At 44.2% G+C, this 22,687-nt stretch overlaps 1 protein-coding gene across 8 annotated transcripts in view; it reads left to right on the top strand.

Annotated features, from left to right (window-relative positions):
- Window positions 1-22,687, top strand: part of dnah1 (dynein, axonemal, heavy chain 1) — a 668,552-nt gene that overhangs the window by 265,775 nt on the left and 380,090 nt on the right. For all 8 annotated transcript variants that reach the window (XR_011596078.1, XM_070895813.1, XM_070895814.1 and 5 more), the window contains 4 exons: window positions 1,409-1,530; window positions 3,465-3,570; window positions 13,255-13,434; window positions 14,777-14,917. Coding sequence is in view for 7 of the 8 variants with exons in the window: in XM_070895813.1 (XP_070751914.1) it covers window positions 1,409-1,530; window positions 3,465-3,570; window positions 13,255-13,434; window positions 14,777-14,917 (549 nt within the window). In the remaining variant the exon portion in view is untranslated. The remainder of the gene's footprint in view (window positions 1-1,408; window positions 1,531-3,464; window positions 3,571-13,254; window positions 13,435-14,776; window positions 14,918-22,687) is intronic.

Genomic DNA, 22,687 nt, shown 5'->3' with positions numbered 1-22,687 from the left:
AAATACTTGCATCAAGCTACCTGTGGAAATGGCCTGGACCAAGACTGTGCATCTAAGGTACCAAGGGCTCAGCAATGACCTCTGCATATACATCAGATGAAAATTCTTCAGTTTGAACTTGAGAAAGCAGGAGTAATGGAATACAGTGGACTCGTTAAAAACAACCCATTCAGTATAAGCCAGGGCCAATGTGACTTCAATATGAACAAAGACAAAGGCATATCAAATCCTATCCTACAAAATTGACTGTTACTGCCATTGACCCCTGTGACCATGGGCCTAGGAGGGGATATTCAGCCAGAGTTTCTGCTCCTGATCCCTATCCCGTGGTCTCTGCATAATTATACATGTGGATGTAAAATGAAGCCAGGAATGAGCTGGAATCAGGACCACCCTCCTCCCACTGCCATTGACGAGTTCTGATAAAGGCCGCGCCCAAAACATTAACTCATTCTTCTTCTTTGTGTCAGCTGTAGCTCAGTGGGTCGCACACTTGACTCTGAGTCAGAAGGTTGTGGGTTCAAGTCCCATTCTAGGGACTTGAATGCAAAAATCTAGGCTGACACTCCAGTGCAGTGCTGAGGGAGTGCTGCACTCTTGGAAGAGACGTTAAACTAAGCCCCTGTCTGCTCTCTCAGGTGGATGTAAAAGATCCCATGGCACTATTTTGAAGAAGAGCAGGGGAGTTATCCCCGGTGTCCTGGCCAATATTTATCCCTCAATCAACATAACAAAAACAGATGATCTGGTCATTATCACATTGCTGTTTGTGGGAGCTTGCTTTGGGCAAATTGGCTGCCATGTTTCCCACATTACAACAGTGACTACACTCCAAAAGTACTTCATTGGCTGCAAAGCGCTTTGAGATGTCCAGCGGTTGTGAAAGGCGCTATATAAATGTAAGTCTTTCTTTTTTCCAGAAACTGACTAATTTGCTGTGTATTTCCATTTTATGTTTTTATTTATATGATAATGGGGTGGAAATCTTTATTTTGTTTTTCATGTTATCTTTTAAACATGTTACTTATACATATTCACACACTTAATTGGTTACCTTCACAGTTATAATCACATCAAAAGTTATCAAATAAATGATAAATGTAATTGGCTAGTGCATCATATCTTACATAATGTTTAATCCTTTTGATTTAATAAATTCAAGGGTAGAAATGAGTCTTTGTGATGTCATCGTACAAACGCTTAACACATTGTTTCAAATACTTCTCCCATTCGTGTACCATTTGTACAATAACATCACCAACCGTAGTCTCGAAGGCTTAGATTTATACTTGCTATTACAATGCTTCACTTGGGAAAAAACTATTACAGTGTAAATAAAATGACCTAATATTTACCTGAGAATTGTGATTGCTTGTTGATTGATTGACATTTTAGCCTCTTTCCACAGATTATTGAGTTATGTCCCGATGCAAGGCTGTTGGAGAACTTGCGGGAATGTAACAAACAGCTGGAACTTGTGCAGAAAGGTCTCAGTGAATATCTGGAGACAAAGAGAGCTGCTTTCCCAAGGTAAAGGGTTTACTTTCCTTTCAATGCCAAGGGACTGTGAGAAAGAGTATGTTCATTTTCTGGAGTAGATGACAAGAGAGGTTGTAGAGTAGAACTCATGTTTGGTTTCTGAGTAAAAATGAAAACAAACTCACAGAATTGAACTTGTTTTATTAGAGAAAGAAGTGGGTGCAAAGAAGATAGAAGGCCTGCTTAAAATGTTTAGCAACATTTGATTAACCATGAAACTCCACAGATCAAAATGAAGTGTAACCTTGAAGTTCACCTGTAAGACAATCACTTGGAACAGTCATAACACTCTCAACAAAGATGAATAGTTGGATTATAAACAGAGCTCTAATTTGGCATACCAGTCCTGGATACTGATCAAAGGTTTCAATCTCCTCTCAGAGCACAACTGTGCCAGTATTTGTTAGTATATGTTAGCTGTAGCTCAGTGGCAGCAATCTGAGTCAAAAGGTTGTGGATTCAAGCCCCACTCCAGAGACGAGCATAAAATGTAGCTTGACATTCCAGTGCTGAACTGTTGGAGGTGCTGTCATTCAGGTAAGATGTTAAACTGAGGCCCTCTCTGCCCATGGCGGAAGTAAAAGATCCCATGGCACTATTTTGAAGAAGTACTGGAGAGTTCTCCCTGGTGTCCTGGCCAATATTTATCCCTCAACCAACATCACTAAAAAAGATTATCTGGTCATTTATCTAATTGCTGTTTGTAGGACCTGGCTGTGTACAAATTAGCTACCAAGTTTCCTATATTACAACAGTGAGTACACTTCAGTAGTACTTCTTTGGCTGTAAAGTGCTTTGGAATGTCCTGAAAGGCCTTATATAAATGTAAGTTTTTATTTTCTCTTTTATGTGGAGGATGAGGAACAGAGTTAGATTGATACCCTTGGTATGGCCTTCATTGTTTGAATGGAGATTACTGATCTCCTTAGCCATAAAAACATTTAAAACAATTAGGAACAAGAAAAGGCATCAGGTACAACAAGCCTATCCTTTTCTTTATAAAGCTGTCCAATCTACCCATTTTCTCATGCACTAAGTTGTCTCTTGAATCCATTTATATCATCCACTTCACTAACTTATTCCACAACTCTATTACCTGTTGGGTGAAAACATTTTGCTGACTTCCCTTCCTGCTCTCAACTTTTTAGTTTTTAACTTGTGTCCCCTAGTATTTGAACCCTTCATTAAACTGATCAATTTTAGGAATATAGAAACATAGTGGATTGGAAAAGATCATTGCAGTCTCAAAATTAATAAATACCATACTGTATTTCAGTCTCAGACCTCTCAGTCATTTCTTTCACCATAAAACTACCCAGCTCCCTCTTGAACTTGCAAACCATATCCGCTTCCACTGTATCCCTGGATAGTCTTTTCCAAACATTCATCAATCTCTGTGTGAAGTAGTTAAATCTATATTGTATGTTAACCTTCCCTTTTCTAAGCCTAAGATCTTGCTTTCCCTACTTCTATCAGGCACTATGCTGATGGTTTCAACAAGCTAACCACCAGTACCGTCAGATTCCTCTCCTGTGCTGTCCTCTTAGTCTATTACCATTCATCTTATATTCACACTGCTTTTTACACTTCCCAAGTCTCATTACATTGCATTTATCCACATTAAACAGCATCTATCACTCACAATCCCAATTTTCCCAATCGATCAAGATCCCTCTAGATTTGGTCCATTTGTTCATGTTGTTTACAGCCCTACTGTGGGCAGCAATACCACAGAGGAACCTACTTTGAAAATGGAATTGGGAGATTAGGGAATAAATATAAAACAGTTCCACCTTGGAGACTCAAGTAAGTAAAATGATTAGGTAAGTTTAATTGTGACAGTTTAATTATAAAAACACATGAAGAACAGAACTTGTAATTGTGTTTGTTCTGTGTTGAACTTTAATCTATTCTTTGTGTTTCAGATTCTACTTCCTATCAGATGATGAACTGCTTGAGATCTTGTCTCAAACTAAAGATCCCACTGCTGTTCAGCCTCACTTGCGCAAGTGTTTTGAAAATATTGCTCGAGTAAGTCAAAAAGGAAGAGAAATAAAAAGAGAGAGCTAAGGCACAGTGGGTAAAGCACTGATCTTCCACTTCTGGGATTCTTTGTCTGTGGCTATAAGGATCCTCTGTGAATGAGTTTGGGTAGTCATCATCCAGTTTCTAGTGGGCATGGGAGCACAGAACAAAACACATGGTAATCCAGCCTCTGTTGGCACTAATTTGACAATCTTGCTCAGGCAGCAGAGGATGTCCAATGTAGTGTTTTTTTTTAAATGCCACACTGTGACACAACTCCCAATGCTCCACCTACCTTCTAATTTAGATAGATTGGCCACTGTCAGGAACTCGTCCAGCTCCCTTATAAAGCTTTCAGTGAATCTGTACTCATTGTATTTCCTAGTAATTTATTCCAGAGGTCGACTGCTGCTGAAAAGTAATTAATTCCTTGCATCAAGCCTAGTTTATACTTCGGAACTTACACTTGTGTCTCCTGCTGCTCTCTAACCTATCTTGCCCAAATTGCCCAGCAACTTCGACCAAGTCTAATCTTTTCATTACTTTAGAGACCCCTGTAATGTATTTGCTTCATGAGTTCTTTGCTTAAGAATTCATAGCAACACATTGCTATTAAGAACTAACTGACCCCAACTGACTGGGGTTTTATTGAGTCTTGTGAACATCACGTGACTGGCTAAGCCACTTACAATGCAACAGCTCTACAAACCTGAGAGCATACTCACATTACAACCCCAATTATATCTCCTCAAAGTTTACACTTTTCCAAGTAAAAAGGCCCAGCTCCCATAGTGTGTCCTGGCAATGGAGGGACAGTAAACTAGGCATCTATCTAGTGGCCCTCCTCTGAACCTCTTCCATGCCTCTACATATCCCACCCTGTGAGGGCACCAAAATCGTTCACAATTTCTAATTTGGCCTGATAAAAGCCATATTCAATAAAGTATAATATTTCTTACTTTATATTTAATTATCCTGGCGGTATATCCTCACACACTATTCACTTTCACAATAATCTTGCAGCAATGGTCATAAAGAAAGCCTTGCATTTATATAGCACCTTTCACAAGCTCAGGACGTCCCAAAACACTTTACAACCAATGAAGTACTTTTGAAGTGTACTCACTGTTGTAATGTAGGAAATGCGGCAGCCAATTTGCGCACAGCAATGTGATAATGACCAAATAATCGCTTTTTGTGGCATTGATTGAGGGATAAATATTAGCCGGGGAGAACTCACCTGCTTTTCTTCGAAATAGTGCCATGAGATCTTTTACGTCCACTTGAGAGAGCAGATAGGACCTCGGTTTAACGTCTCATCCAAAAGACACCACCTCTGACAGTGAGCTCAGTACTGGAGTGTCAGCCTAGATTTTTGTGCTCATGTCTCTGGAGTGGGACTTGAACCCACAACTTTCTGACTCAGAGGCAAGAGTGCCACCCACTGAGCCACTGCTAACTCCAGGTCACGTTACTGAATTATGCACTATGACCCTCAGGCCCTTCTCCCATTCAGTGCTCTTGAGCCTGCATGGTCTACGCATGCGTGGAGATGCTCTTACCCAAGTACATTTTAAAAGTCATCTGTCATATACATATGGAGATAGACTTTCTACTTTTGTGCAGATCGCCCAAAAGTGGGCGTAATTTCCAGCTTTGGAGATAAAGATGGGTTTTGAGATCGCTGGATTATCGATCATTTTCAAAACCCCAACTTCCATTTTAGAAAATGGGCGTTACCGCGAGTGATCTGAAATGGGCGTTAGCGTAAAATTTTTTTGACCTTCTGCCATAAAGTGTCGGCATCCATAGCAACAGCATGGTAACGGTCGTTTCCCGCGTTTCAGGAGGTCAGGGGTCATCAATACATGAGCAGAAGAGGAGTGAGAGAGAGGGAGCAGTGAGGAACTGAAAGCGTGTGGAGGTGTATTGTGTGCTTGTTTGGCTGTTTTGGGAGGCAGGAGGGAGATTTACCAGCAGCAAAAGGTCTGCTGAGCACAAAAAACGTTGTTGCCACCGAGTTTCTGTCAAAAAAAAAATATTTAAAATGGAAGGGATGGAGGAGGTGACACAGCACGCTGTGGAGACTGACGCTGGCGAAAGCAGTGAGGTGGGAGAGGAACAATTGGGAGGACGCAAACAAGCGAGGAGATTCTCCGACGAGGCAAATGCCTCCCTCCTGCAGGAGGTGGAGTCACCCTGAAGCCAATTGACCCAGGGTGGACTTGGGAACCCCACCTCAAAGGTCTGCCAGACGATATGGGCCGACATAGCTGAGGTGGTCTTGTCGGCAGCCAACGAGGTGCATGAGGGCAACCAATGCCGCAAGCGCTGGAACGACCTTGTCGGTTCCGCCAGAGTAAGTATTACATTTATTTACATGTACTTATATATTTATATAATTTGAATTGTAAGTGTAATGATTGATTAAAATCAGAAGTGATGTCTTGCACTTATACCGGGAATGTTTTACTCAAAGCCTGCGTTACATCTTTAGGGAAGAAATGATAATGATCATAATAATCATGATTACATCTGACGGTTATGTGTTGTATCAGTATCTGTGGCAGTACCTAGCAATGATCTCACGCAATGATCTCATGCCATGTCGTGCTGGTGTTACCTTTTACAGAAGAAGCTTTTGAGGAATAGGGCCGAGAAGAGGCGAACAGGTGGCAGGTCACCAGTCATCGACCTCACTGACATCGAGGAGTGGGTGCTGGCACTAGTGGGGAGCCACCCCCGGTCAGCCACGCATGCAGCTGCAGAACCTGATGTGATGCCATGTGAGTAAAGTATACACCATTGCGTGATGTAAAGTCAATAGATACCACACCCATTCATAGCCGACTAATAATATGATACATGATTGATAAAAGTGTTCTCTAAATAATGCTGGCCTCATGAGAATTATTGCAATGCAGAATTTGGTCATGGTCATAGATGTGTAGTGTAGTGTTTGAATCACCTTGTGACCCTAGCATCCCATTTTCCTCTAATAACCTCATTTATGTTTTGTAGCTCAGCCAGAAGCGGCACCATGCAACACCACCGAGTCCAGAAGCTGGGGTGCAAGAACGGAGTCGCTGTACGATCATGCATCTGGTGCTGAGGAGCCCCGATTCTCGCCCATGGAGCGTGCCTTCTCCACGGATGAGAGTGTGGACTTCGAGGAGCCTCCATCGCCAAGCTCCGTAATGCAGTCAACACCTATGACATCTAATGCTCCTGCGGCCATTCCCTCCTCCACCGTGGAGGTACCGGGCCCAAGCAACATGCTGCAGGGCACCCGAGGTGTTTCCAGGACAGCGCCGACTACGCGGAGGTTGGTTTGAAGCAGCAGGTCTGCTGCACGAGCGGCAGATCTGAGCTGCGACATGGTACACTTGTCCAGGAGGAGTGTTGACATAGGTCAGCAGATCCTACAGACAATGGGGGGCATATCCTAACAGATGACCAGCATGTCCGCCACCATGAGCGAGTACATGCCGCGGATTGCGGAGGCCCTGAAGGTGATAGCCAGGAACACTGGTGGCAGAGGCCTCCCAGTGGTCCCGGAGCGCTGCACTGGACCCCGAGGTGCCGCACCCCCATTGCCAACTACACACGAGAGCCAAGAGGAAGATCTTGCTTCTGGCTCGGATCACGTTCCCACCTTAGGACCGTCCTCTCCCGTATCCGTCCAAGCAGCGGTTCTGCTGTCATCTCCCCCCCCAGTGAAGCAGTGCCTGAGGAGCTCCTTGTCCAGACGGCTTGGTGTCAGGAGGGGAAGGGGTAGAGGTGGGGGGTGGTGGTGGGGTGGGAGAAGGAAAGTGGGGTGCATGGCCGTAGGTGTTGTCTTGGTCACAGTATTTTAATATTGTTGCTGCTATTTTGTTGGGAGGTTTGGGCGGAGAGGGGCACCTTGTTTTTTTGCATTTGTGTTCTATGTTTGCAGCTATGTAGCCACCACGGGCCCTTTCCTGCGGTCTAGAGGGGGGCGGGGGCATGGTTTCATTGTCAGCCTGATTATCTGGCCCGAGGTCAGCTTCCACCTCCTCGTCCTCCTCTTCCTGAGGTGGACTGGCAGTCCCTTCTGGCAATTCTTGTCCCCTCCTGATAGCCAAGTTGCGCAGCATGCAGCACACCACCATGAATTGAGCTACCTGCTCAGGGTGGTATTGTAGCTCACCAGAGTGGTCCAGGCTTCGAAAGCACTGCTTAACCACTCCAATGGTATTCTTGATGATATTGCATATGGCTCTCGTTGTATCTTGTCTCAGCTTCTGTCTGGGTTTTACGCAAGGGGTCATCAGCCAGATGGCGAGGCCATATCCTTTGTCACCAAGCATCCAGCATTGACCGTGTGGCTGACTGGTAAACATGTCAGATACAGCGTTCTCATGCAGGATGTGAGCATCATGGATGCTGCCCGGAAACTTTGCATTTACTGCCATTCTAATTTTCTGGTGCACATTCAGGGAGTGGAATCCTTTTCGATTCCGTAAAATCTCTGCACCCTGAAAAAGTGCCCGCATGCTGATGTGCGTATAGTCTATTGCTCCCTGTACCTTGGGGAAATTTGCAATTCTGGAGAATCCTAGAGCCCTCTCAGTCTATGCCTCCCTGGTCATAAGGAAGCTGATAAAGTCCATCTTGCGTGCATAAAGGGCTTCAGTGACCTGTCGAATGCAGCAATGTGTGGCATGCTGAGATATAGCGCAAATGTCACCAGCTGAGGCCTGAAAGGAACCCGATGCGTAGAAGGCAAGTGTCGCAGTGACCTTGACCTTGACGGACAATACGGTCTTGGTGGTGTTGATAGGCTGCACATCTCCCCTGTTGAACTGGCATATCTCATTGATAACCTCTTTGCGGAAGTGCACTCTCCTAAGGCACGTGTTATCGGACAAGTTCGGGTAAGACCGCTTCTCCCTGTAAGTGCGTAGGGTATAAGGTCTTGTCCTCCTCAGCAGTCTGGCACATCTTTGATTGGGCACATTATGCTGTTGAATATACCTTCTGCCATCATGTGCGTGGTCATCAAGACAGGCTGTGAAATTACAGGCCCCATTCCAAAACTCTCAGTATTATACCAATTGTTCACAAACAATAAATTCACCTACTAAGACATCTAAAATAACTTCAAATCGTCCTCAGTATGATAAGATGTTTGTACAGATGTTCAAATCACCTTAAAAGACCTCCAGAGTACATCCAAGCGCCCCAGAAGTTGAAGCAGCCTTTTATATGAACTGACCTCCGATTTACAAAATGGCGTCCATACCACTGGGTTTAGTTCAGGTGAGAGTAACTTTTTCTCAGCGGGTTTTTCGGTGAGCGACATTTTCAGCGTTATGTGGCCGAGGTGCCGAAAGTAACGCTAGCCGATATAATGGGCATTAGTTTCGGCCATTCTGATCCTTACGGCAAAAAAAAGTGGATGGGCGGTATTATTTCTCGGCGTTAATTACATGCTGAAAGTAACGCTGGGCGATAAGTGGGCGTTAGTTTCCATTTTGTGTCTAAATGGGCGATATCTGGCCGTAATACCTCTTCTCAGCGTTAAAATGGACGTTAAGTGGGCGGTATCGATGCAAAAAAAGTGGGAAGTCTAGCCCATGGCATCTAAAACTGCATGCACATACCTTGTCTCATTTGAAAACATGCAGATAGTTCCCTTAATGCCTTCATCCAGATCATCGATAGAGCTGGTAAATCCATATTGGGCTTCACAAGTGACTGGTTTCAACACAGAGCCTCTACCATTAATAACTACTTTCTGTTTATGGCTTCTAATATTCAGCAACTTTGTAACTTCCTCAAAAATTTCAATTAACTTGCAAGACCTTCTTTCAGAAGCCATGATGACATTCCCTAATAACCCTTCTCTTTTAAGATGGTCGAACAGTGCATCTCTAATGATCCTTTCGAGCAACTTGCCTACAACTAAAGTCAAACAAATGGGCCATTATTTTCCTGATTCAGACTTAGTACCTTTTTACAATATTGGACACCCAACGTCAACATCAAGCGCTCCCAGGTTAGCATAAACACAATTAGATGCAGAGCAAACCTCCCTTTACACTACCCTAACAGGGTATCTCCACCCAAAAGCGCTTCTTACTGCACTAGAGTGACATTTCACATTTCCCACCTGAGCCATTTTGTTTCATTACTCATTAGCAGAGTCGTCATCTTCTACATTGGTATGGTAGTAACAAAGCAAATCAAATGTCAATATCTAAGATATCCAGGCCAAAGCTTCCGGTGAATATCTTGTAGGCTGCCTGCGAATTTCCTCTGAGGCCAGTACTCAATGAAGTGCTCCAGGGTCTGATTAGGAGCTCCACAGTCACATATATGAACGACTTGGAAGAAGGGAATAAGTGTAACGTAGCCAAGTTTGCTGACGATACAAAGATGGGAGGAAAAGCAACGTGTGAGGAGGACACAAAAAATCTGCAAAAAGACATAGACAGACTAAGTGAGTGGGCAAAAATTTGGCAGATGGAGTATAATGTTGGAAAGTGTGAGGTCATGCACTTTGGCAGAAAAAATCAAAGAGCAAGTTATTATTTAAATGGAGAAAGATTGCAAAGTGCCGCAGTAACCTGGGGGTACTTGTGCATGAAACACAAAAGGATAGTATGCAGTACAGCAAGTGAAGCAATGGTATCTTGGCCTTTATTGCAAAGGGGATGGAGTATAAAAGCAGGGAAGTCTTGCTACAGTTATACAGGGTATTGGTGAGGCCACACCTGGAATACTGCGTGCAGTTTTGGTTTCCATATTTACGAAATGATATACTAGCTTTGGAGGCAGTTCAGAGAAGGTTCACAAAGTTGATTCCGGAGATGAGGGGGTTGACTTAAGAGGAAAGATTGAGTAGGTTGGGCCTCTACTCATTGGAGTTCTGAAGAATGAGAGGTGATCTTAGCGAAACGTATAAGATTATGAGGGGGCTTGACAAGGTGGATGCAGAGAGGATGTTTCCACTGATGGGGGAGACTAGAACTAGAGGACATGATCTTAGAATAAGGGGCCGCCCATTTAAAACGGAGATGAGAAGAAATTTCTTCTCTCAGAGGGTTGTAAATCTGTGGAATTCGCTGCCTGAGAGAACTGTGGAAGCTGGGACATTGAATAAATTTAAGACAGAAATAGACAATTTCTTAAATGATAAGGGGCTAAGTGGTTATGGGGAACGGGCGGGGAAGTGGAGCTGAGTCCATGATCAGATCAGCCATGATCTTATTAAATAGCAGAGTAGGCTCGAGGGGCCGTATGGCCTACTCCTGCTTCTATTTCTTATGTTCTCATGTTCTTATGATGGGGATACTTTAATTTTCCATCTATGGAAAAGGTGGCAGCTTCTACCATGACCGGTTCTGAGACAGTTGATGGTTGTCCACTGTTTGTGAGGAATGTTTCCTCATCCAGATTGTACTTTGGGGTCCTTTATAAGGAATTCATTCCATATGTCAGAGTTCTTCCAAGCATTCTTCCAAGCTATTTAAAAAAGGAGGCAGACAAAAAGCAGAAAACGATAGACCAGTTAGCCTAACATCTGTCATTGGGAAAATACTGGAGTCCATTATTAAGGAAGCAGTAGCGGGATATTTGGAAAAGCATGATTCAATCAAGCAGAGTCAGTATGGTTTTATGAAACGAAAATCATGTTGGACAAATTTGCTGGAGTTCTTTGAGGATGTAACGAGCAGGGTGGATAAGAGGGAACCAGTGGATGTGGTGTATTTGGATTTCCTGAAGGCATTCGATAAGGTGCCACATAAGAGGTTACTGCCCAAAATAAAAGCTCATGGGATTGGGGGTAATATATTAGCACGGATAGAGGATTGGCTAACTAACAGAAAACAGAGAGTCGGGATAAACCGGTCATTTTTCGATCGGCAAACAGTGACTAGTGGGGTGTCGCAGGGATCGGTGCTGGGTCCTCAACTATTTACAATCTATATTAATGACTTGGATGAAGGGACCAAATGTAATGTAGCCAAGTTTGCTGATGATACAAAGTTGGGTAGGAAAGCAAATTGTGAGGAGGACACAAAAAATCTGCAAAGGGATATAAACAGGCTATGTGAGTGGGCAAAAATTTGGCAGATTGAGTATAATGTGGGAAAATGTGAGCTTATCCACTTCGGCAGAAATAATAGAAAAGCAAATTATAATTTAAATGGAGAAAAATTGCAAAGTGCTGCAGTACAGAGAGACCTGGGGGTCCTTGTGCATGAAACACAAAAAGTTAGTATGCTGATGATACAAAGATAGGTGGGAAAGCAATTTGTGAGGAGGGCAAATGGAATGTTGGCCTTTATTGCAAGGGGGATAGAGTACAAAAGCAGAGAAGTTCTGCTACAACTGTACAGGGTATTAATGAAGCCACATCTGGAGTACTACGTGCAGTTTTGGTCTCCGTATTTACAGGATATAATTGCATTGGAGGCTGTTCAGAGAAGGTTCACTAGGTTGATTCCGGAGATAAGGGGGGTTGACTTATGAAGATCGGTTGAGTAGTTTGGGCCTATACTCATTGGAGTTCAGAAGAATGAGCGGTGATCTTATTGAAACTTACAAGATTATGAGGGAGCTCGACAATGTGGATGCAGAGGATATTTCCACTCATAGGGGAAACTAAAACTAGGGGATGTTAAGTCCTGACTCTAATGTACTGACTTACACGAGACACATGCTGAAGTCAAGGTCAATCAGGACCTTTAATTCCAGCTCTCCAGTGCTGCACTTGCCTGAGACCTCCCTTTATATACCTCAGTTGGACAGGTATGGAGTGTCTTCTGCAAGTGCACCCCTGGTGGTAAGGTATGCTTATTGTTACAGGTCATATCCAGTTACAGTCATGTATAGCATAGTAAGATACAGTTATATATAGTAATGTGAGATACGTGACAGGGGACATAGTCTCAGAATAAGGGGCCACCCATTTAAAACTGAGATGAAGAGAAATTTCTTCTCTCAGAGGGTTGTAAATCTGTGGAATTCTCTGCCCGAGAGAGCTGTGGAGGCTAGGTCATTGAATATATTTAAGATAGATTTTTGAGCGATAAGGGAGTAAAGGGTTATGGGGAGCGGGCAGGGAAGTTGGAGCTGAGTCCATGATCAGATCAGCCATGATCTTATTGAATGGCGGAAAAGGCTCGAGGGGCCAAATGGTCTACTCATGCTCTTATTTCTTGTGTTCTTATGTTTTGCCATCGGTCATCAAGGCTGAGGGGAGATCGCTGAAGAGCTTCGGCGACGATCCAAAATTAGCGGAGTGAGATCCAATCTTGACAAGGCCTTGTGCTGGGCAGTACATTGTCCCTACAGGTTCTTAGGGAAGCAGAAAAGTCTGAGGCCTCTCTAGTTATTGATTGGTCTGAGGCAGGTCTGTTTAAAACTGGTCTCACTTAACATTTCTTTACATGGAGCACCATCCAGACTTGGAAATATATCCCCATCCCTTCATTATCACTTGGTCAAAGTTCTGGAACTCCCTAACAGCACTGTGGGAGCACCTTCACCACAAGGACTGCAGCGGTCCAAGAAGGCGGATCACCATCACCTTCTCAAAGGCAATTAGGGACGGGCAACAAATGCTGGCCTTGCGAATAAAAAAATTGAGATTCTGTTTTTCATTTTGTTACTTTAAAATAAGGGTTTAATAACATTGTTTCTGTTTTTTTTTTACAGTTACAGTTCCAGGAGGACCTGCGCATCACACATATGTACTCAGCAGAAGGAGAGGTGATTGAACTATTCAGAAAAATCTACCCCACAGGAAATGTGGAGGACTGGCTGCTGGAGGTAGAAAAGGTTATGAAAGCGAGCGTGAAGGATAACATCGCACGATCATTGAAAATATATCCAGATGTAAGAATCTTGGCCCAGAAATCCCGCTTTCTCCTTTCCGCAGGCGTTCGATAGATTTTAGAAAAAAAATGCGCACCTACCCGAAGCCGCTGCGTCGGCTCGAGATTCCGGTCCACAGGCCTCCTCTCCTTGCACATCGTAGCGCGTGCTCGTACGGACATCCGTAAGCTGGAGTCACATAGCTCTGGGCAGCCAATCAAGGTACAGTATTTTCTCATTCATAAATGGGAACTCTGTAAGTTGGAGTTCCCATTATTATGAATGAGAAACCCCCCCCAACACACAAAACACTACTAAAAAATAGAAAATATACACTACATATTTAAGATTCATTTAAATTAGTTATTAATGTAATTAAAAAATTCCCAATTTTTAAAAAAGTTTTTAAAATTATGTCTTAAAATAAACTTACCGTAGTGGGGAGGGTTTTTAACAGTAAAATATGTTTTCATAACTTTATTTTAATATGTTTTTGTGTGTTTTAAACCACTTCCGCCTGTAAAAGTAGGCTATGCGCCTGCTTTTATCAGACACAAGATTTTTGAGGACATTTGCTGGGCAAGATATGCTTAAATACCGCAATCTTGCCCAAGCAAATGTCCTCGCTCCGGATCTGGCTACGATCTGTCGCGCCCCAGCTTTAAGCAGTGCAGGCTAGCTTTAACTGATGCTAGCAAGTAATGATTTTGAGTAATTAATTTAATTTAGCCCCCATTATCGCTTGCTAACATTAATGGGCTGAAATTGATGAAGGCCAAGGCCCGTCCAAGTGCCACCCAAAGGATCGCTGATGGCCGCCGAGACACCAGGTGGTACGTTGCCTGGAAGATTCCTTGAAAAGAGATGGCATTACCGCCTGGCAGCCAAACAATGGCTTATGTGGTCAATCTGGGCGGCAGCGGGCAAGAACTCTCAATCTCGGCGGCAAAGGCTTTTGACAACCAAGTACCGCCAAGGATGGAGACTGACCCAGGGAGGGTGGAAGACCTGAAAATAAAAATCATAGGAAACAAAAAAGAAAAAACACCAGATCACCTTCAAGGAACCCCATCCAGGTAAGTCTCTGTAAAAAAAAAAACTTCTAAATATTTTCACTAACCTTTTTTTCCCCTTCTTTGTACCTTGCACTCTTAAACCTCCAAAATGGTGGACAGGAAGTGCACACACATTATGAGCTGGAAATGCGCCATCCGCTATGTACCAATATACAAAACATTGGCATCCAGCTCCCTGGACTGCAACAGTTGTTCGGCCCTTTCCATTCTGCTATTTGGGACTGTCTGATTATTATTATCAAATAATGAATCCTACATATACACTAACACAATGCTGTTTTATGTAGACCCTTCGTGCAGAGTGGGTCCTGATCTGGCCTGGTCAGGTAGTTATTGCGGGCTGCCAGACCTTCTGGACCATGGAGGTATCTGAATCACTACAGGTTGGAGATCTGGAGAGCACTCTCTACCCAAAGTTTACCAGTCAGGTTAGTATGGCATCGACTGTTAGTCAAAATGCAGAACACTGCTAGATGTAATAGAAGGACTGATGTGTATATATATATATATATAGGATGTATATAAAATATACAGGATTGTGATATTTCTTGTATTGTTATTGTTACATTTAGAATAACTCCACAAGACTGTATATCTTAAGCTCAAACTGTTGTGAAGGAGGAGGTAGACTGCCTTTTATACCTGCTGGCCCAGGTCTCCCACCTGGTGGCAAGTCTTACACATTGGTAATGTTTACATACATAACATCATTCCATCATTTCCCCGCCCCCCCCCCCCCCCCCCGCCAAAGTCTTATGTACAGGTTATTTACAAGTTGAGGTGATCCGGGGCTCTGCGTTCCCGGGTTGATCACTTGAGTTGAACTCCTGGCATGGGTGAGTTGGTCGGATCATTGCTGCACTGTGGTGTGGCTGGTCTGATCGGACTGTCTGGCATGGTGGGTTCATCCTCCTGGTTGACTGCGAGGTCGATTGCTGGTTGGGTGTGTGTGGGTGGATCAATGATGGTAATGTCCTCTTCAAACTGTTCTTGGTTGTCAGTGAACCACAGTTTGGTTTGATCCAAGTGTTTTCTGCACGTTTGTCCATTCAGAAGTTTGACAACAAACACTCTATTCCCCTTCTTGGAAAACACAATGCCAGCAACCCATTTGGGACCATGACCATAATTAAGAAACACAGGTTCATTAACTTCAATGTCGCGTAATACAGCTGCGCGATTGTGGTACATGTTATGCCGGTGACACTGGATTTCTACATGATCATTGAGATCCGGGTGGACTAAGGAGAGCCTGGTTTTGAGTGCTCTCTTCATTAGCAATTCTGTAGGGGGAACCCCGGTAAGCGAGTGGGGTCGCGTGCGGTAGCTGAGCAGAATTCGAGATAACCGGGTCTGCAGGGAACCGTCCGTCACGCATTTCAAGCTCTGCTTGATGGTTTGGACTGCCCGTTCCGCTTGACCATTGGATGCGGGCTTAAATGGCGCAGACCTGACATGCTTGCAGGTCATGAACTCGTTAAATTTCGAGCTGGTGAAGCATGGTCCATTGTCGGGCAAACCATGGGTAGCAAACATGGCCCGGAAGCTTTCAATGGTGGCAGTGGACGTACATGATGACATCATTATACATTCAATCCATTTAGAGTAAGCGTCCACTGCTACTAGGAACATCTTTCCTGGAAAGGGGCCAGTGAAATCTACGTGGACTCTTGACCATGGTTTGGAGGGCCATGACCACAGACTAAGTGGGGCCTCCCTTGGTGCATTGTTCAACTGTGAGCAAGTGTTACATTGGTGTACGCATGACTCCAATTCCGAGTCAATGCCGGGCCACCAAACGTGCAACCTGGCAATAGCCTTCATCATGACTATGCCCCTGGGTGGGTACTGTGATGGTCGCGTATAAACGTTTCCTTGCCTTTTTATGGCAAAATTACACGATTCCCCCATAGGAGGCAATCTGAATGGATGGACATTTCGTCCTTGCGTCGGTGGAACGGCTTAATTTCATCTTGCATTTCGCCTGGGACCGCCGATCAGCTCCCATTGAGGACACAGCTTTTTACTAGTGATAGCACAGGGTCCGGGCTGGTCCAGGTCCTGATCTGGCGAGCCGTGATGGGTGACCCCTCGCTCTCAAAAGCATCCATTACAAGGAACAAGTCTGCGGATTGCACCATTTCCACCCTGTGGTGGACAATGGTAGCCGACTGAGGGCATCACAACAGTTTTTAGTGCCTGGTCTGTGGCGGATTACATAATCATACGCAGATAACGTTAGTGCCCATCTTTGGATGCAGGACGAAGCATTGGTGTTAATACCTTTGCTTTCTGAGAACAGGGTCGTCCAGAATCCGTAAAATGTTCCGGAATCCGGACACCCTGTCAAACCGTTTCCACCTCCAGCCGGGCCTAGTGAAAAGTCAAAAAATTAAATCCAACTACTGTACAGTTAATAATATTACAAGAATAAAAACGCCAATCTTACCTGTTCCAGGCCAGATCTTCACAGTCACCGCACCGCTGCTCCTGGGTCCGTGGCAACTTTGCAAAGCACACAAGTCCCTGGCCAGAATCAACTCTGCACAGCACACAGACTCTTCGGCCAGTTTCAATTCTGCACAGCACACAGATCCTTCGGCCAGAATCAATTCTGCACAGCACACAGCCCCTACAGTCAGAATCAACCAAGCTCCCACGCGCAAGTTTCCTCCCGCACGCAAGTTCCCTCCCGCACGCAAGTTCCCTCCCGCGCACAAGTTTCCTCCCACACGCAAGTCCACTCCTGCACGCCGCAAGTTCCCTCCCGCACGCAAGTCCCCGGCCAGAACCAACTGCACAGCACACTGCAGCTCCCCAAAGCAGCAACCGCGTGATCGGATCACCACGCCCCATGACTCTGAGCGAAGCTGACCCGACCTCGCCCGAGCTGACCCGACCTCACCCGAGCTTACCCGACCTCACCGCGATTTTAATAAAAAATACTACCTGCACCTGTACTGTACATGCACTTTTAATTTCAGCATTTAAAAAAAAATTAGTGGCATTAAACATTATAGGGCTACCTCAGCTGACCCACCTACACCCCATGATCAGACCCCACCCCACCTGACACCATTGCTGTGGTGTTTTTCCCGATTTAAAGATCTGCACAGGTAAAGATTGTGAATTTGTGTTGTCATTGCAAACATGTCAAAATGGCCAACAGATACTCGTACCTGTACTCCAATGGGGTCAGATGAAGTTAAGAGGAAGCATAGTTCACTTTCGATTGCCAAGAAAGTTGAGTTACTTCAGAGATTAGATAGAGGTGCTTCAGTGAGAAGATTGAGTGAGGAGTATGGTGTTGGACTCTCCACCATCTATGATATTAGAAAACAGAAAGACAGCTCATGAAGTTTGATGCGGAAAGTGATGTTCATAAGGAAATGAGTAAGAGAAAAAGTATGCATAAGCCGAAATGTGATTTAGATCGAGCAGTGATGGAGTGGTGATGACAGAAACGAAGTGAAAAGGTTACTTTATCTGGCCCAATGGTGGTGCAACAAGCTAAAATATTCCATGCACAACTGGGGATTGAAGCTCCATGTGAGTACTCTTATGGTTGGCTAGCCCAATTTAAAAGGCGTCATGGTATAAGGCAACTGAAAGTATGTGGTGAGAAAGCCTCAGCAGATCATGAGGCAGCTGAAAATTATATTGATGAGTTGCTGCTGAAAACATTTTACCTGAGCCAATGTACAATGCTGGCGAGACAGCACTGTTTTGGCGCTACGTACCGCGAAAGACATTAGCAGCAGCAGAAGAAACTTAGCTAGCAGGCGTAAAAGATGCCAAGGATAGGTTGACTGTGCTTGCTGCTGCAAATGCGGCTGGGACACATAAGTGTAAACTTATGGTCATTGGGAGAAACCACGTCCAAAATGTTTCAAGGGTTTGAGAGTATAACAGTGCATTATTATGCCAATAAAAAAGCATGGGTAACCAGGGTAATCTTTCTGAACTGGTTTGAGAAGAATTTTGTCCATTAGGCGCATGCTCATTGCACGGAAGCTGGTCTTGAGGAAAACTGCAAAATATACTTGTTGCTGGACAATTGCTCAGCACATGATGCTGAGCTTCTGGTAAAGGATAATGTCCATGGAATCTACTTACCTCCAAATGTTACATCACTGATACAGCCAATGGACCAAGGAATTTTGAGATCGATGAAGTGTCTCTATAAAAACGTATTTACGAAGTGTTTGCTTAATGCTGTGAACACAGACATGGGAATAAAAGCTTTCTCAAAAACCTTCTCTATCAAGGACGCCATATGGGCAGCTGCAGATGCATGGAACTTGGTAACTGCAGACACCTTGGTCAATGCTTGGCATAACATCTGGCCATCAACTATGTTTGCTGACAATGATGATGCTGATGATGCTCCTCAGGACTTTCAAGACTTTCATGTGTCCAGGGAGAAAGCAATGATTGCTCAACTTTTAGATTATGCAAGAGGGCTGACTTGCGAAGCTGCGCAGGAATTGAATGAGGACGATGTCGCAGAAGTCATGGATATAGACAACGATGCTTCCATTGTGCATACAGTGACAGATGAAGAAATCATGCAGAAGGTTTTGCATCCAGAAGAAAAGGATGAAAGCAGTGAGGATGATGATGCCTGTGATAGTCGAAAAAGTGCCGATTGACAAAGCAATCAATCTTTGCCAAGAATTAATTTACGCCTTAGAGCAACGAAGTTTCATAAGTGAAGAAGAAATACTGCAGGTCTACAAAATTCGGGAAAGATTAGTGAAAGAAAAGCCCAAATTATTTAAACAATCAACAATTTTAAATATCTTTCAAAAGAGGTCGCAACAGAAGGCCCAAGACCTACAGCATGCAACTACACCAGTAATTTCCACATTTGATAATCCTATTGCTGGCCCATCATTAGCCCCACACATCATAGCTGAGCCCTGTACCTCAAGCACAACCTCCAGCCAATTGTAACTGTGCCTGTTTATTTTCACTCTGTTTAACAAATAAAAGCCTTAATTTACTGTTTTATACTGTGTTTCATAACTTAACTGTTTTATAAATAAAATCCGTTATTATATTTCATGCTTTGAGTACTGTACATTCTTTTTCAAATTTAAAGATGGTAGCAAAAGATACAGTCCGGGAAGCTCACATTAAGTACAGTTACAGAGTACAGGCCTACTGCGTTGCAAAAACAAGAGAGGGAGTTGTGAAGAAGCGAGGACTACAAGGCCTGCGAAGAGAAGAACTACGAGATGACGTCCAAAAACCGGAAATATCACAACCTGGGCCCAGGCTTTTCTGGACTCGGGACGCGCTTCTGACATTCCGAAATCCGGAAATACCCGAACCTGGGTCGGGCGTTTCCAGACTTCGGAACATCAGAAACACGTTCCAAAGTCCGGAAAAACCCAAAAACCAGCTTGGCCTCAGTCCCGAGGTTGCCAGATTCGGGAGGTCGAACCTGTATATTCACTTTTTTAAGGCTGAATTAAATCAAATTGTTACAAAATAATGGAGTACCTTCATTATGCTGCCAAATATGTTGCCTACGCAACATATTTTCTTTTACTATAATACTCTCAAAAACATTTATATTTCCATAAATTATTTCATTGAATGCTAGACACCATTAAATGCCAAAAATACACTGCTCCAATGCCTCCTAAATGATGCTAGTCTCTGCCTCAATGGGCACTTGTAATAAAACATTCCCATGTTTTAATAAACCTCTGTTTTAAAAAAAAATTCTACTGACTTAAGATGGAAGTCCATGGAATTAAGGGGAAAGTGGCTCAGTGACAGGAAGCAAAGCATGGTGGTTTTTCAGACTGGGAGGTGGTTTGCAGTGGCGTTCCTCAAAGGTCAGTTTTGGGTCCATTACCCTTTTCAGTTTTTATAAACAACCTAGACTCAGGTGTAGAGAGCAGCATTATAAAATTTGCTGATGATACAAAACTTGGCAAAGAATTAGATAGTGATGAGGATAGTTGTAGGCTTCAGGATGACATAGCCAGGATAGTAAAATGGGTAGAACCATGGCGTTCAATGAGGAGAAGTGTGAAGTGGACTAATATAGAAAGACAGTATATTATAATTGGCACAATTTTGTAAAGTGTAAATGAGCAGAGATGGTGTCCATATACACAAGTCTTTAAAGGTGCCACGGCAAGTTGAAAAGGTGGTTAAGAAAGCATATGAGTTACTTGGGTTTATAAATAGAGGAATAGAATCATATCATCATCATAGGCAGTCCCTCGGAATCGAGGAAAATTTGCTTCCACTCTTAACATAAGTTCTTAGGTGACTGAACAGTCCAATACGAGAACTACAGTCCCTATCACAGGTGGGACAAACAGTTGTTGAGGGAAAGGGTGGATGGGACTGGTTTGCCGCACGCAATAGAATACAAAGAGATCATGCTAGAACTTTGTAAATCACTGATTAGGCCTCAGCTGGCGTACTGTGGACCATTTTGGGCTCCACACTTAATGCAAGATGTAAAGCCTTAGAAAAGGTACAGAGGAGGTTTACCAGGATGTTACCAGGGATGAAGGACTTGTGTTATGAGGAGAGGTTGGAAAAGTTAGGACTGATCTCCTTGGAACAGAGAAGGTTAAAAGATGACTTAATAGAGATTTTCAGGATGATGAGAAGTTTTGATAGAGTAGATAGAGAAAAAACTATTCCCTCTGGCAAGTGGGTCAATAACCAGAGGTCCTAGATTTAAAATCATTGTCAAAAGATCTATGTCATGTTTGTAACCTTCACATAACTGTAACCTTTATGTAACAACACGCTACACTGTATAGACCTGAGTAATGCACACCTTGACCACAGGGGGTGAACTTGTGGGAGACACTCCTCACCTGGTCATCCAGGTATATAAGGGGAGGTCCCACAGGGTCAGCACTTCTTGGTCCTGGGAATAAAGGTTCAGGTCACGTAGTGACCTTATTTGCAGTACATGCCTCGTGTGATTCTATAGTAAGGTGTAAGGACACGACATTTGGCGACGAGAAACGGGAATCAATGACCCATGAGGATAGCCACCGGTAGCACAGAGGGACGATACTGTGTTGGTGAGGACTGGGACGATTTCGTTGAGAGGCTCCAGCAGAGCTTTGTCACGAAGGACTGGCTGGGAGAGGAAGCGGCTGGCAAATGGAGGGCGCATCTACTGACCAGCTGTGTATCCAAGACGTACGCGCTGATGAAAGACCTGCTCGCACCCGAGAAGCCGGCAGACAAGTCCTTTGAAGAGCTCAGCACTCTGATCGGTGAGGACCTCAAACCGGCGAGCAGTATACATGGCCCGGCACCGGTTCTAGACACATCGGCGTCGGGAGGGACAAAGCATATCGGACTTCGTTGCAGACTTTCGGCATTTGGCCAACCTATGTAAGTTCACAGACACCTGCAGGGGGGAGATGTTAATGGATTTCTTCATTGAGGGCATTGGTCATACTGGGATTTTCAGGAAGCTTATTGAGACCAAGGACTTGACTTTGGAAAGGGCAACGCTGATAGCTCAGACCTTCATGGCAGGGGAAGAGGAGCCCAAGATAATTTCCGCACGCAGCCCTGGTTCCAACGTGGACCAGGAGTTAATATTGTAAACGAGACACAGAACCCCGCAGGCAGGCAAGGGCAATTCAACACTGCCCAGGAAGCAACAGGCTCTAGGGTGGGCCAGCAACAGAGACAATGGCAGGGGGATCGGCAATTCACGCCATCACAATGAACAATGCGTCCCGGGATGAGACCATTGACACTCAGCAACAGAGTGCTCAGGAATAATCAAAGAGACAATCAGAGAGGAATGCCTGTTAACAGTTCCTTTGTTCACAACAATCTCAGCTCATGCTGGAGATGCGGTGGCAGACATGCTGCGAAAACCTGTAGGTTTCAACAATTTATCTGTAGAAACTGTAACTTCAGTGGACATCTGGCCAGAATGTGCAGAAAGCCCGTAGCGAGGCTAGTTTACGAGGCAGAGGAAACAGACGAGGGGTCTGCAAGGCAGGGTGATGCTTGGGGCAAAGCTATGGACGCTGAAGTCCAGCGGGTTCGTGTGGCAGACGTCCACAGCTCGTACACCAAGACGCCACCTATGATGATGAAAGTTCTACTAAATGGCATCCTGGTACATATGGAGCTGGACACAGGAGCCAGCCAGTCACTTATGAATGCCCAACAATTTAAAAAACTAT

The sequence above is a fragment of the Pristiophorus japonicus genome, chromosome 12 (genome assembly GCF_044704955.1).
Source record: "Pristiophorus japonicus isolate sPriJap1 chromosome 12, sPriJap1.hap1, whole genome shotgun sequence".
In the NCBI taxonomy this organism is placed as follows: Eukaryota; Metazoa; Chordata; class Chondrichthyes; family Pristiophoridae; genus Pristiophorus; species Pristiophorus japonicus.
This window is presented reverse-complemented; position numbering and strand designations above follow the sequence as displayed.